General features: G+C 32.6%; 1 protein-coding gene across 1 annotated transcript in view; it reads right to left on the bottom strand.

The window, feature by feature from the left end:
- Positions 1-2275: 2275 nt before the first annotated feature.
- The window catches only part of LOC106103881 (helicostatins), a 30903-nt gene continuing 16149 nt past the window's right edge, over positions 2276-17029 (bottom strand). The window contains exons 2-4 of the mRNA XM_013283794.1: positions 3227-3469; positions 2967-3094; positions 2276-2621 (exon numbers count right to left, since the gene is read on the bottom strand). Coding sequence (XP_013139248.1) covers positions 2329-2621; positions 2967-3094; positions 3227-3468 — 663 coding nt within the window. The 5' untranslated portion in view covers position 3469 and the 3' untranslated portion in view covers positions 2276-2328. The remainder of the gene's footprint in view (positions 2622-2966; positions 3095-3226; positions 3470-17029) is intronic.

Below are 17029 nucleotides of genomic sequence, written 5' to 3'. Positions count from 1 at the left end.
AGATGTAGAGGATAGTCTGTAAGAATAGATAGGCTACTCACTTTTTTTTTAATTCCTCGCGGACGGAGTCGCGGGCGAAAGCTAATATTTCTTATATCGTATTCAAATGAACTTGAATTACGATGGTTATTACTTTTGCAATGATAATCAACAGTACCTTTAAATTATTTATAACAAAGGCAGTTAAAATACACTTTGGGGAAGAATATAGACCAAATGTAGTTCTCATTATTGAAATATTGGAAATGTTTTATATAGGTACTTTCGCCCGCGATGCGGTTCGCGCATATTTAAAAAAAAAACTTAATTAGAATGCATATTAGTTCTTGCAGACCAATTGTATCACTACATAGTATAAAATAACGTCGCTACCCTTTGTCTGTCAGTCTTTAAAACTACGCAATGGATTTTGTTTCAGTTAGTAAGAGTGATTCATTTTATATGTACAAAAAATGTATAGCATAGTAGAGAACTGCTAATAATTATAAAAGTTTCTTATGTAATTTCGTAAATAAACACATTTTATGCGCTGACATTGTAATAAGTAAGTAACTTTTAAATTCCACGGGACAGATCGCGTGGAACACCTAGTTAGTTAGTTTAATTGTTTTTTATAGATACCCAAATGATAAGACTCGTCAAGTTATATTAATTACTACTTAGTCACTATCTAAGCTTTCGTGACAAGATGACGTAGGGTCGTACCCACATTACCTTACGAGGATAAGTGGATAGTGCCATCTTAGTATAGAATAACTGTTACTTTAGTAACGTTTTAATTTTTAATTCGATACATCTTTTTTTTTAACCTAGCACACTACAACTCTAATGTAATTCTCTAAACTATTCCAGTATATTTTTTAAATTAGGTTCTTGCCACTGGACACTCGAATTAAGGCATAAAATGTCGTGCTGTCTACCGCTATGCAAGTCGTACGCAGGTTTGCCGATTATTCCCTGTCTCACTAATCGTTAGTTAACACGTGACGTCATTGGGCATCGGCAAAGCTACCAGGAGTAATCATTTAATTATTAACTGTCATCATTGTGATTGAAGTAATTATTGTACAGTGTTCAATTGTTATAAATCTCTTTTGAGTAGAGTTAAACTTTATAATACTAGCTGTTCCCATGCGACTTCATCCGCATAAAATTATAAAAAAAATATTTCATTGTACACATTTGTCAAATTATCAATTTCAAATGTCAAAATGACATAACATGATGACAAACCATGGCAACCATGCTTCCTTGATATTGGCAACAACTTATGGACTCTTTCCCACATTAGGGTTTTTATCCAAAATATTTATAAAGTTTAACTGCGTGAAAATATATAGCCTAAAGCGTGACGTAAGTGTAAGGCTTTTTATTAGAAAAAGATTTATAAAACAGCTGTGATTGCTGACATCTTAGGCAACAATGAAGTGTGTGTTTACGCTTTATTATATTAGTATGCATAAGGTGGCAAACGAGCAACTGACCACCTGAATCCACTGAAATGGAAAGCGACCGATGCCCATAAACTTTAACTAAAATAAGGGAGTTGAAATAAATACAAATAATGTTGCCACATTCTATGATTTGTATAATTTAATTGCATTTTGTATAATGATTATAAACATCTTAAGTCTTAAAGAAACTTATAAGAATCTTAAATTAATTTCACAGAGCTATTACGAGATCAAAATTGACTAGGAATTAAACAAAAATCCAGATTTTAACAATAAAGAAGCTATAATTATACTTTAATACGAAGACTTCTTTAGTAAACAGTAAATAATGTCTGACTGCAAACATTAGTTCCATGATACGTGTCTAGAAACAACTAACAATTATAACCAACTATACAAAAATCTACATCACGTCAACAATAATATACAAAACTATTTCCAATACCAAATTGCAAAGTTGCAGAAACATCGACCATATCAAGAACAAGATAGAGTTGAAGATAGTTAAGTATTTAACCTCCATCATTATAATATGCAAGGTATAACATTTGGCATACGCTAAGGGATCCAGTCAATTGAGAGCTTAAATACAAACATTTAATTCTATCAGAGAAGAACGGTCACGTGAAATACATTAAAACTTTCCGATTTAAGAAAAAGTTAGTTAATCTTAAAAATATTGTTGTGAAGGCTGGTAAATTCACAACGAAATCAATTACAAAAAACATATTTTTTTACTCGAAAGTTCGTAGATAAATTAACTTCAGTTACTTATTTGTATAGAATTTTTTAGAAATTAGTTTAAAACTAAAAACTGATGGATAATTTTTAATAATTCACGTAAACTTCATCTGTAAGTAAAATGATGTTTTATTTATACTTCCTCGTAGTCGCTTTCCATTACATCAGATCGTTTGCCGAGACCGAAGCTGAACCGGTGCATATCGCGCTCTCTCTTCCCCAGACCGAAGTTGAATTTGCTGAGTCGTTTCCCCAGACCGAAGTTGTAACTCCTGGCCCGCTTCCCCAGACCGAAGCTGTAGAGTTGCGGTCTTTTCCCCAGACCGAAGTCGTACATGCGAGCGCGTTTCTCTTCGTTTTCCTCATCTTCAGCGAGCCGTTTCCCGAGACCGAAACTGTACGGTCTGGCGCGCTTGATCTCGTAAACTGTAAAGAAGATTATAACTTTAGATTCTACAACTGTACACTAAGAAAAATATTCAAGATGAAAAGTTTACAAATAAGAATTAATTTAAAGTGATTAATATTTTTAGAAGACATTTTTTTATGACATAGTTGAGAAAATCTTAAGACGTCGCATCTACCTTTGACTAAACTATCAAACAACTGTTTAGTCTCGCTTTGATTCCTATGAACTTATATGGAGGTGCGCACACAACTCGATTTTTAGTTTTGCAACTAAACAGTTGAATTGGCTGCGAAACAATCGAAAATCACAATTGTTTAGTCAAAGGGCCCCCGCTCTTAAACTTATGATATTGAAATTTTTACCTGCCGGGTCTTCGTACTGTTCAAAGATCTCTGGAGCTTGGGCCTGATCCATGTCGGAAACGAATTCTTCGTTGCTCTGATCTTCATCCACGGAGCGCTTGCCAAGACCAAACGAGTAGAGTCGTGATCTAAACAACAGAAAAAACAAACTTTAATAACAGGTAACGATTGAATTTGTCTATTTACGATGATACAATATCTAAATTCCTCTTTCAGTCAGTATTTTTTGCAAAAAACCCTTTCCAAATTACGTTTTTTACCTCTTCCCCAATCCGAAGTTATAGACTGGCAGCCGTTTGTATTCAGACACGTAGCTGTAAGCCCGCTTCCCCAAGCCGAAGTCGTACCGCGGGGACCTCTTCTCTAGCGGGGCGGTATGCTCTGCATGGGCAACCTGCATGTCCTGAGCGTCCTGGGTTCCATGCGTGTCGTCATTACGAACGCTTTCAGGAGTGCAGAATACGGCTCCAAGGCAAAGGACGAGAATTATGGAGTTCATCATTCTGTTATAAAGAGAGGAAAGAAGTTAGTTGATGTGTAAAATGAAAGGAGAGTTAGAGAAAATGGGAGGATTGAAAATGAAATAGAATTGTTAAATTGATTATTTATAGAAGTAATATGTATAGCTTTTTGTTTTACTGCAGCGAAGTGGTCGTAAGAATTTTGTAAGAATCGAAAGTCGAAAGTGGTATGTAAGAATCAAAATGGCGTCCGTAATAATTTAAATAAAAACAATGCATTAATTTTCATGTAAATTGCATTAACACGTACAAACAGTAAACACCGATGTCGATACTTTTCCAAAGTTGTGGAATTTTCCAGAACTTTGTTGGAAAATAGTTTGTATATTAACTATCGGTTTATTGTTCTAACTTTACTGACACTCGTGAGTTAACATCCATTATAAGAAGACCTCTGGTTATGTTTACTGCTATTTGCAATAGAGGTCTTAGGATACGGTGAGTATTGTCAGTTGGAATGTAAAGGATTTTAAATTCAATGGCAGTGACACGAGTTATTCGTGGAACTTGTGTTAGTATTAAAAAGCTTATAATGTCGTGTATTGCACATTTTATTTCTATCTATTATCTATACTCACATAAGGAAGCGTAAACACACTCTACTTTGTGGCGTAAGATGTCAGCAATCACAGCATATTTTTTAATAATTCTTATTTTAATAAAAAGCCACACACTTACGTCATGCTTTAGGCTATATATTTTCACGCGGTTCAACTTAGACGGTAAATACATTTAATAAAAACCCTAATGTGGGAAAGAGACATACAAGCTGCAAACATAAAGAAGTAAGATTGCTAAGGTTTGTCATGTCATGTCATTTTGACATTTGCAATTGATAATTTGACAAATGTAAACAATAAAAAATTTTCATAATTTGATGTGAATGGAGTTACAGGGGAACAGCTAGTCTCACGTACAAATAGAATTTGTATTAGCTTTCGTTTGATATAATTAAATCTTCATATTTAATAAACAGTGTGGTTAAAGGGACTATGTTGTGTTCACAAAATTAATTAAAACACCAGTTACTACGGAACGGCACAACAGTGCTCTGAGATGTTGAATAAATTATTTTTAATTTCATCTCCATTAATTTGCTCTTTCATTGTAACGACTAGAGTTACAATAGTCGGATTAACTTTGCATTAAAATCGTAAATCATGCTGTTTAATTTTGGTTTGCAATTTAATCTCATATTGACATTTGCTTTTGATAAATTGAAGCTTCCACACTGAGGTCATAAATTGACAATTATTTTTTTTCGAAATAATGAAATTGGTTTTAAAAATATCTCCCTTTAATGTTATTCAAAGCATTTAGTGATGTATCTTGTGTAAAAGGTGAATCATTTATCATTTAATCGGAAGTATGTGGGCAGAATCGTAAACTTTAAGAGCCTATTAGCAGTAAAGGTAACGATCAAAGTCGATGACAACTTAATGAAGCTGGAAACTGAACTCTTGACCGAAGGATATCTTACGTTTTCGCACTCCGTAAACTTTGATTGCACAATTTAACATTTTTTACGCACACGTGATCATTGAACTGTAAAACAAAATCAACGCCATCTATTGAGTGACCTAATGCTGTGTGCGTAAGGTTACTCAATAGATGGCGCTGTTTTATTATTTAAATTCGTCTTGTGATTTATTACTTTTTTTTGGCTTATTTATAAATATATTTCAAGATAAATCTTTTGCATGAATAAGAAAATTATTATACGTAATATAATATGAGGCGACATTCATTAATCTTATTGATAAGTCAATAAACTGTACAGAAAGAAGGTAATCCTCTTACGACGCGTGTAATATTTTAACGAGAACTTTTCCTGTGAATGAACTCCCATAATGTTATAAATATAATTAAGAATCAGGTTTCACGGGCGAAATATGTATAAAAAATCAAACCGAACATTCTCTATGAAAATTTAAAACCTCTGTGAATATTTACGAAAATGTGACAGGCGTAAATTTTTTAAGAGAATATGGAGTTTGAGCCAGGCTTTATTACTGGGTTGCTGAAGTTTCCACTTATTTTGTTATTACCTATCGTTTCAATTTAGTAAAACTCGTGGTAGCTAATTCGGAAACGTATTTCTTGAGTTTATTGAACTTAACTAACGAGCGGTTAAATCTAGCTGGGAAACCGGCCATAAAATACACAAATTTAAACGTAGTTTTAGTATTTTTTGTGAAAGTTATTTGTAGCTAGTAATCTCGATTCGCAAAAACAAAGCCCTTTCATCCATTTCGGTTGAATCCCACCACGAATATGTTTTCAAAACTTCATGATTGAATTTTAAACTAGGCTGTCATTCTTTTTACTTGCATACGGGGAAAATGTCGATCCCGCTTACATTGTAAAATATACCTTAACTCCATAAAAATAAGAACTTAAATGCAAACATCATTAATTGGAACGCCGATAAGCCGTGGGTTGTTGAAAATTGCGGCTGTGTAAAATTGAAAAAACTTCCCCGTGCAGAGCACGCGTCATCAGTTCGTAAACTGTCTGATATAGTACAGTTAAGGTGCGTTTTCACTAAACTTTTAAACCATTTTTATAAACACGAATGAATATTACGCAATTGTCAATGAAATGTAGTTCATTTCTGTTTATTTACTGTGGTTTAATCATTTAAGAAAAGGTGATCTTTCCATCACATTTAAGCGGATTTATAAAAAAAAATACTTCATTCGTAACGCTACCAATCTTTTTAACCGAGTTCACAAAAGAATAAAGTTATGAATCTCTCTTTTCTATTACTGCATATCTTTTTCAAAATGTCGTCTCTAAAATTCTCACGTTAACATTTAAAATGCTGTTTAATTATTTAATTTAATCTTACTAATATTATAAACGCGAAAGTTTAGATGGATGGATGTTTGTTAGTTTGTAGCCTAAACGGCTGAACGGATCTCGATGAAATTTGGCATAGACGTAGAGCATAGTCTGGAAGAACAAATAGGCAACTCATTTTTGTTTTTTTGACAGCTAGTAAATAATAAAATAATGCCTCTAATTCTGACAATTAAACTATCAAACTATAGAATTCAAATTAACTAATATCAAATTATCGAGTGTAATAAATCGTTCTACACCTGCAGTAAATCAGTCTGCTAACGGCGTCGGTTGATTTACGAATCGGAATGCCAGCGATAATTATGTAATGATAGTCTAAGAGCTAATTGTAGGTACTATTTCCGTATTACTAAAGAAAATGCGAATTTAAAATTTTTATTAATAATGATGGCTCTTAGACTATAAAAGTAAAAGATGCAGTTTTCGATTATAACAAAATCTAAGAGTTGAAGGCAACAGAATTAGTTCTAAACATTATAAAACTGTAATCACGTAATTATGAATTCACTAAACAATGTCACAAAGTTTAATTTCGTTCTCTTGAATTCTCATTTTAATACTCCTATGAATTAATTTAGTTTGTGTGACATCACAAAATATCTCAACGTCACAGGACGTGTTATAATTTAACTACCTCCAAATACACAAACACATACACATTAATATTCATGCAGCAAACAAGATGATTTGATTTCCCACACAACTATAAACAAATTATCAGCCAAATATTAAAAGGAATCTTAACACTTAGAGCACACTTGTTTAAACAATCGCACAACTGCGGTTGTCGATTGTTTCGCAGCCAATTCAAATCTTTGCACAACCAAAAATCCAGTACTGTACCTCCATATAAACTCATAGGAATCAAAGCGAGGCTAAACATTTTTGTCTGCATATCTAAATGTCGTTTCAGTATTGTAATTTGAATTTGAACTAAGAGGTCACCACTGTTGAGAGTACATTATGTTGACCCTTTCGTTCTCGTCGAATTAGACTGAGATAGCAGTATCATCCGAGTTGTGCAATTCTGTCACTTTTTGAATTTTAACTGCATTTTTTAATTTCATTGAATTTTTTGAAATCCTTGGAAATGTGAAAGAATTACTACATACAGAAAACTACTATTTCCCTTTAGTATTTCCATGGTTTTAATAACTTTTTTTTAATTTAATATTGACTCTATACGGAACGAAACTCAATATTTAGGTCTGTTTTATAAAAAAAGTATTTTCAAAGGCAAAGGTAATATGATTAAAAAAGTTAACGGAGATTGCCAAAGCTTTAGTTAATATAAATAAAATGAGCGGAGAGTAAGTTAATTAAGTTTTCATTAGTTCTTATTAAAGCATTGAGATGACCGGTTTACACAATTCCAGTCCAGCGATATAAATCAGCACTGTATTGTAACTGGAAAGAAAACATGTACTCTATTCCACACTAAATTACAGTGTAGGTATGTATCTAGTTGTAATCCAGTACTGATCGCTGGACTGGAATAATTTAAACCGGACCCATAGGTACTCATGAGTCGAGTCACGTATGTACACACTCTGTAGACTTTCGTTTAGAGTGTTGTCATTACAAGAAGTAAGAATTAAGCAATTTGCTCAAAGTTTTCTTGCTAATTTTATTACGTAAAAGATTTTACGAAACCAAGTCGAACATGTTTGTTCATTACGCACGTATGCTTTGAAATTACGTGGAATAAAAATTAAGACACAAACATTAGTAAAAAGGCCACTATTTTTTTTATAACGTGTTAATATTGTTAGCCAAGAAAAATTAAAATATATGATGCTTTATAATAAGCTTATGTTTCCATTAGTTGACCTTTTTCTTCGTTGAAATGATTTCCTATGCTCTTTGGAAGGAAAGATAATTCCCCAGTTATAAATAGATGGAATAAAAGGGACTATGTTAATACTACTGGTCTGTTTACAGTTTAATATACAGATCTGATTTTTATGATTTTAGTAAAGGTACATTTTTAATTTTAAAAAAATATATACTGATATACTCTGTACTAATAATATGAAGACATTTTTTATCTGTGTAAGTAACAAGTTTAATAAAACAGTAAGAGTTCAATACTGGACCGGTTTTACCATTAGAAAGCTAAATAATTACATTTATTTCTAGTTTTTTTTTTTAATATCCGTCAGACATTTCCAGTAATATTACGAGACATTTTCTGAAAATCTTTTAATGAAATTATTTCAACATAAACATCTATACTAATATTATAAATGGAAAACTTTGATTGATAAGGAATGGAAAAAACGACTGGACCGTTCATAAAAATTCTTTCACCATTTGAAAGCTACATTATTCACGAGTAACATAGGCTCTTTTTAATAATTTCACGCGGAAAAGTCACCAGCAACAGGTAATTTAAAATAAAAATAAAAAGTTGTTTATGACGTCAAAATATTATTTTTATTAATGTATATATCTTTATCGATATAATGGATAGTATTGGAGTGTCGTCACCGGTGGAAACTCATAGAATATTCTAGAACAATATTTTGTAGTTCCGATCAGGTGGCATCTCATTCTTCATTGTAATATTAATCTTTGTAAAAGGTTATAGCTACAGAAAGCCAAGATATTATTCTTTTCTTACAGATTATTTGAATAGAAAATACTCGATATTAAAATATATAAGTAAATTCTGTCTTTTTATGTTTATGTTTGTGTTGGCAACAGAAGCATTATTCTGAAATTTTAATATCATTCCTTTTAGTTTATCTAGATGAATCGAGACCTAAGTTTTCTGTTAAATTTATTTCTGTATAGATAAGCTATCATAAAAATCTTTAAAACGGAACTTTAGAAATTCAACCAAGAAGTTACAGATACAAAGGCAAGTTGCCAAGTTATTGATAAATCGTTTTTGTTTAACTTATGAAATTGGATTTAATTATTTATATGTTTGGCCACTATTTAGTTATTTGTCGATGGATGAATTTATGTTACAGTTTGCCGGCTGAACGGATCTCGATATTTAGCACATATGCATATTCTGGAAGACCTTATGAGCTACGCATTCTTTTTTTAATTCCACGCATAAAGAGTCGCTGGTGAAGCCTTTATTATAAATGCCAAAGGTGGATGTTAGTAACTACGCTTTTCCCGGCTTAACGCATTATAATGAAATTTGGCACAGATGTAATATATGTCTGGAAGTACACAGGTTACTAAGGGCATGTCCCACCACTGGCTAATAGAGGTTGAGATAGCTTAAAAATGTCGTCAGTGTTATGAGGTAAAATCCGATATTTTCATCACATGTTTTAAAATTTGGTGGAACAGGCACACGTTTCTTAAATTTCACGTGGACGTAGCAGTAGGCAAAAGCTATATCTTAAGAATAGCGAAATTAAATAGTACTCAAGTTGATCTGTTAGAATGAAGTTAGCAAGTTCGTCAACTTCAAGGTTGCGTCGTGTTTTGTTTTCGATGTAATTGGACCCGACCTCTGGATTACTTTGTCGTTCGAGTTTTCGACAAATTTGAGAGTCTGATGAACAATGATAGCAATTACTTATTTTAACTTACTTATCTTTCTGTACTTGTGTATCACAAATTGAAATCTCGTTTGACTATGGCTATACTTAGACGAAATATTTGAAGGTTATTGATTGGTGTTTAAAAAATATGATTAAAAAAACCTTAATAAGTAGTAAACGCTACTACTAGACTCTTTTAGCCTTTCTTAAGTTACGTGATAATAATCCAATTTTTACATATAACTAATATTAAAAAGTTTAGAAGAATGTTTGTTGGAGTTTGCCGCTAAATCGTTGATCGGATACCGATGAAATTTGGTATAAATATACAGCACACTCTGGAAAACCACATATGCTACTTAATTTTTTTTAAATCCTACGCAGACGGAGTCGTGGGCGACAATTAATAGGTATTTTCAATTAAATTAGAAAACCGAAATATCTCAATTTCGATAACTGAAGTTCGTAAGTTACCGTAAAGTTGTGTGATCGTCAATCAAAAACTATTTAGCGAGTAACGTGTAATCTCCGTACGCACGGGGTTAATAAAATTAAACGACCCCTTTGACTAATCGAGGGGAAGTTTACTCCACTCCGGTCGCAAAATAAACTATCTGCTCACTGCCGGCGAAATATCTGCCTCAAAGTCAAAGGCTACAAGCAAATTAAGTTAACGGCAACGTCAACTTTATAATGAATTTTTATTTAGAGATACGAGTTGTCTATTGGTCAATTCGACTAATGGGCGAACACTATTTTATAAACGTTTTTACATCGTGATGCGATTTGTTTATACCGGCGAAGGAATTCAAAAATAAATGTGAAGGCTTGCAGTGGGTCAGTGTGGTTTTTTTTTATACACGTCCACCCCTGACTTTCTAATCGTCAGAGACTTTTTCTTTCTTTAAACGAGTAGCGAGTGGACTTTCGAGGAGCGGACCATGGGCCTGACCATGGAGAGTTAAGTAACCTATTTTATATTCACTGTAATACCTCTCAATAAATAACTGTAATAACCTTACCATTTGTACAAAGCTATATTGTATATAAAAAGTATATATGGGTTGTTGGATAAGTAATGTCAATCATGACAATTATGTGAATTGCATTTTATAATTTGTATTGGTTAATACTATTTATGTGATCTCTATAATATTGTGTTGTTTTATTAATTGAATTAATGAACATATGCTTTGTAAAGTTGCTCGTTGTTTCTATTCATATCCAGGTTTGCCTCACAAGGAAACGGTTAGCTGTCACCTTCATTTATTAACAGACGTCCATATTTAATATATTCCCATACAACTTCAAATGATTCTTGAAACTAAATTAGATGTTTGACTCTCTAAATTACTGTAGTTGTAGCATTTACTTATTGAATCTGAGTACGATTCTAACACGGGCATACATACAACGAAGCGCCAAAGTGACGGTTTTACAAAGTATATTGTGCCGATGCTGCATTTCTGAGATCAGTAGCGCCAATTACGTCTTATTATTACAGATTTTACTACTTTTCCTATTACTTGTATACAATGTTACTAATATTATAAATGCGAAAGTTTAGATGGATGGATGGATGTTTGTTAGCGTTTGTAGCCTAAACGGCTGAACGGATCTCTATGAAATTTGGCACAGGTTTAGAGCATTGTCTGGAAGAACACATAGGCTACTTTTATCCCGGGAATAGATACGGTTCCCCTGGGATTCATTAATTTAGTTTTTTAATTTTTACTCGATCATTCTGCAACGGTTCAACATATCTTATTGAAATTTGGCACAGATGTAAAACAGAGTCTGGAGTACACATGGAATAAGCTTTATCCCCGAGAAATATCCGGTTCCCGAGGGATACGTAACTTTTTGTAATTTATATAGTTTGTATGTTTTCTAATACAACGCGGACGAAATCGCGGGCAACTGACTTTGATGTCCCTAATTATTTTATTTATTGTTTCTTTATTTATGTTTATTTGTATTGTATTTTCTAATTCTTGTCTTTGTTTCAGATACATCGGACACTCCGCAACTACTACGGGTCAGTGTGGTTGACTATGGCGTAGTCATCTCTAACTTAGTCTACTTAGTTTGATTAGGAGACCTTTAGGGGGACATAGTGAACCAACGATCATGATGTGGGATATGATTGTCGAAGTACTAAAGTAGTAATAAAGAACTAACAAAGAAAGCAAAAAAGAACCCAATTTTCGTCACGCGATTTTGAGCTAAACTATTTAACTACGACGTAGTCTTTGACTCCAAAAATTAAACGAAAAACTGCAAGCACTTTTCGGATAAAGAAAGAATTATCGAAATCGGTCTACCTGCGGCGGAGTTATGCCGTAACACACATAAAAATAACAAGTAAAAAAAAATGTACAGACGAATTGAGTACCTCCTTCTTTTGGGAAGTGTCAAAAAGTACTAAAGTATGAATTTTTACGCTTAAAAATACTGACATAGATTATATGACAATACAAACGTTAAAACAATTAAATTTTCAGTTATATTAATTTTGTAAATTATCTAAAAAAAACATTTACTTTATTAGATAGAATATTTCGATAACGAAGTTGTGTTATTGTCCACGGGTTGTAAAACCACGTTTCATATTAAATACAATGATCATAAAATTTACATTTTCTTACAAACTAGAACAAACTTTGTTCAAGAGTTAATCTAAAATTCCATTACATTTTGTATTAAGGAAAGCTACAAGCAAATTGACGAATTTTTTAAACTCATAGGAAGTTTTCATGCAGACTTTCATTTTAAAATAAATAAAAGATGAATACATGCAATATTATTGTGTAAAATTTAATTAAACTAGCTGTTGCTTGCGATTTCTTATGCGTGAATTTAAAAAATAATAAAAAACCTAGCCTATGTTCTTCTCTGATAACGTATCTTTTTAATGGTGAAAGAATTTTTAAAATCGGCCCAGAAGTTTTTGAGTTATTTCGATACATAAAAAAAAAACCAAATCTTTCCTCTCTATAATATGTTTAATCTATACGCGATTACGGACTCACCGAATAAAACAAAACGGTTTTCATATAAAGATTAGAATAGGAACTTCTAATTTAGTATTTCGCTAAACTAACATTTCAGAACCTAAGTGCTAAATCATGTCGACCTATTATCTGATGTGACGTACTAGAGTGGACGCGAAATCGCTTTTAAACATATTAATATCCTTTACATAGATAAGTGGCTATTTTGATGAACTATGACTAATGTATCTGTTAAAGATCGTGTACACATAAAACTAAACTATCGCACAACTGTTTCGTCTCGCTTTGATTCCTATAGAGGTGCGCATACTACTCGATTTTTAATTGTGCAACTAAACAATTGGCTGGCGAATCGACAATCGCACAAGTATAATGTGGATATCAAAAGAAATTAGGATGTTTTATAAAATTTAGTGCTTGGGAAACTTGGGATACACGAGTGACATGAGCGTGTTAAAAAACCCTCCATCATTGTCAATTTTAATCACAATCGATCATACATAAAAATTACGGAAAATACACGCCGGAGTTAACAGAAACTCATCCAATGTCTCCAACTGACCCGTAATCGAGTACAGTCGCGTCGTAAAGTAATAAGTGTCTATTAGCAGTAAAGCGAGGCGATCAAACTCAACTCATTTGAGAACAGGAACTCTTGACCGTTTTATGTGTCCTTACCTTTACATCTTTTAACACGCTGTAGGTTACTGCCGTTCGACTCTCATACGAAATACATATTAAGGGTCTTTTTTAGCGACCACTTAACATAAGACATACTTTGCTAACTAGTCAAGGACGTTTATTTACTACCCATTTCGATGCAATGGTAGTGACGCTCAAAATGGCGGTTTTTAACATAACCTCAAACCCTAGCATCATGCATATATGGTAATTTATACCATTTATGGATCTTAAGCTTAAATAATTATTCTCTGTACATGTAACTAATATTATAAATGCGAAACTTTAGATGGATGGATGTTTGTTAGCGTTTGTAGCCTAAAAGGCTGAACGTATCTGGATGAAATTTGGCATAGATGTAGAGCATATTCTGGAAAAACACATAGGTTACTTAGTTTTTTTTTTAATGCCACGCGGTCGGACTCGCGGGCTAGAGCTAGTATTAAATGTTTTTGAAATAGAAAAGATCCTTCTTTATGTACGAAATTTACTTAATTAGAAAGTCTAATATCATAGCCTTTTAATTACTCGAGAACTTCAAAGGGTATATTTTAAATGACAAAGACATTGCAGTAACGACTTCTCGTCGACAACGAAGCGTTTGCATACGAAAATCATTTAGTTGCAAGAAAAAAGAAAAAAGGCAGTAAATGAGTCAAACATTGCATCACAAAAGGTTCTATACCATTTAAAAGGGAGTCGCTACAAAGAACCGCCGGAAAATACTGAAACAATTCCCTTTTTGTTTTCTACGCATTATTTATATTTTTAATGAAATGCATTGTAATGTATATACTACAGTAACTGAAAAAACAAAAATACCAGTTAAAAAATTGTAATTTTTATGACAAACAGTTACCTAAATCCGCCAAAATGGCGAAGCATCAAGCAATAGACGTCCGCAATTGCAAATGCGTTGCCTACCCTTAATTGACGGTGTAGGAGATGCACATAAAGAGGATATTTCCCCTTCCTATGCGTCTCTTCTATCAAATCCACTTTCTCATCCTTTCCTTAAAAGAAAAGAATGAGAAGGAAAAGGGAATAAAATTAGTCCTTTGGCACACACCCTTCAGACTAAACGCGGAATTGCTCCCACTTAACGCAATCTTCTGTATGGCCGTGGTATTGCTGGGGTCGAGCAGGCCCATTCGTGCGAAGATTTTAAAGCGGGCTCTACCACTGTTAAATGTGGTTTTAAATTTTGCATAATTCAAATTAATCTAAAAATGTATAAAGTGGTCATGTCACCTAGTAGCTACTGCTCGCGACTTCGTCAAGTTATTTTTCTAACGGTGAAAGATTTTATGAAATCGGCTCAGTAGTTTTTGAGTTATTTCAATACATGCAAAAATACAAATCTTTCCTCTTTATAATATTAGTATAGATATCGAAAATATATGCTTGAAAATGTTATAAAATACTTCGATAAAACCAACACGACACAATTTCTATTTATCCATATTTAATAATGAAACATTGCGGAGTAAAATATTAGAAAACATTCCGTCATTTGATACATCAATGACATTTATAATACTCTTAGTAGCCCTCTAAATAAGTTATCAATCAAAAGAATAAATAACGAAAATAGTATAATAAAAGATACAATCTATTCATTCAGTTATAATGAATGATGCTTTAACTTTTTTTGACCTCGTAAATGTTTGCGAGAATACTTTATATTGAAAGAAATAAAGACGTAATGACATTAGCAATTTACAATGCTGTCAATATAGTGTCATCTCTATTTACACAAAGGGAGTGAAAGGGACAGAAATATATTTATGCAAATGTTAAAGATGTAAATGCGTAGTAAGGTTTTAGTTCCATAGTAAAATAAATATAGTAATTATTTTTGTGAAATAAGATTTATGAGATAAGTAAAAAGTGCGTTGTAGGAACAGTGTCACGGGACGCCAGCCTCTGATCTAGACAAGGTACAGGAGGAGACTGATGGATGTATCTTGTTTTAAAGATTATGTTTTTCAGCTAAAGAATGGAATCAATAAGTAGCTGTTTAATAATCTAAATAGATTCACATGTGTTTTACAGTTCATGAAGATTAGGTATGTTAGTACTAAAAAAAAAAAAATAATTTATTGACCAAAAAATTATAAAAAAGAACAAAACTTACAAAGCATATTACTGAAATAAAAACAAAAAAAATTCTTGGCCAAAAGGAAAAGGCTCAGCTGATGCGGCCTTCAGCTTGTCACTAAAGGCCGCGCTGGTTTTCAGCCGTTTCCGTTCTATTATATTTTATTTTATCTAGCCGGTTAATTTACTTTATAACCTAGTTAGTACATTAATTTTGCTATATTTATCCAACGATATCAAAGCGAATCGATTAACAATCGTAGCGTATGACGTAACGGCATTAGCATACAAATGGCCGTGTCTCAATCGACACTCCTCACTCAATATAGAGATTGACTTCAACTGGGGATGAACACTCTAAGTAAAAAACGGTAAAGTGAAAAACATGCGAGAAATAAAAAACGAAAAAAAAAGGAATAAAAACTAAGGAAACAACGAATTGGTGAATGATCTAAATTACTATTACGATTTATTTAAGAAATTTTAATTATAAAAATAAATAGTTACTAATTTAAAATTATGTCAAATAATTTCAAAAAACTATATCTACAAATGCTATATCAAATATTGATTTAAAAAAAATAAATCGCAGGTTTGTTAGCATGTAAGTAATGTTAAATGTCTATTTAAAAATGTTATAACGTATTTTATTAGTAACTTAGGTATTCATCATCCTTTTTATCCTCCTCCCGTAAGGTCGGCACAACAGGTTTTTGTCATCCAAATAACTCTATCATCCGTCATCTCAGTCACCAATCCCTTTTTGTTCATTTCACCTTTCATGCAATCCATCCATCTCTTTCTAGGTCTCATCATAAAAGTTTCATGATTAATGTAAACCAAAAAAAATGAAGTTGCACTAAATGAAAAATGTCCAGTGCACGAGGGAAATCAACTTTTATACGATGTTTACGAACCCTTTTTGAAACTTTTTCGTTTACTTTATGAAAATTAATCTTCATATTTGATATTAATTGAAGCAGTTGGAGACATTAAGCCGGCTACACACCTTAAAACTGAACAGTCGGATTCTTCAGTTAAATTGAAGGTTTGTAACTTGTATAAAAAATTAAAAACTACATAAAGACGTTTCTACAAGCTTCATTTTGTCCGATCAGTTTAAGATCTAGTTTTCGTAATAGACTTTTTGTGGAAAAATTAGTCATACATGCCTGGAGAATTCCAATTGGTAGCATTGTATTCACAGTAGAGGGCGCTCTAAAAAAGAAATATAACCCAAGTGGCGACCTCTACAATTTTCACGTCATTTATTCCTATTGTTTCAGACCCCCACTTTGTACGTGGCAGGAAAATATTAACACGTCTAGAGTTTACTGTTACTAAAACATTACGCAAGTGCCTGTCTCACCAAA

This window comes from Papilio polytes, unplaced genomic scaffold, assembly GCF_000836215.1.
Source record: "Papilio polytes unplaced genomic scaffold, Ppol_1.0 DF823696.1, whole genome shotgun sequence".
In the NCBI taxonomy this organism is placed as follows: domain Eukaryota; kingdom Metazoa; phylum Arthropoda; class Insecta; order Lepidoptera; family Papilionidae; genus Papilio; species Papilio polytes.
The sequence above is the reverse complement of the archived record's forward strand: the minus strand, read 5'-3'. Positions and strand labels throughout refer to the sequence as shown.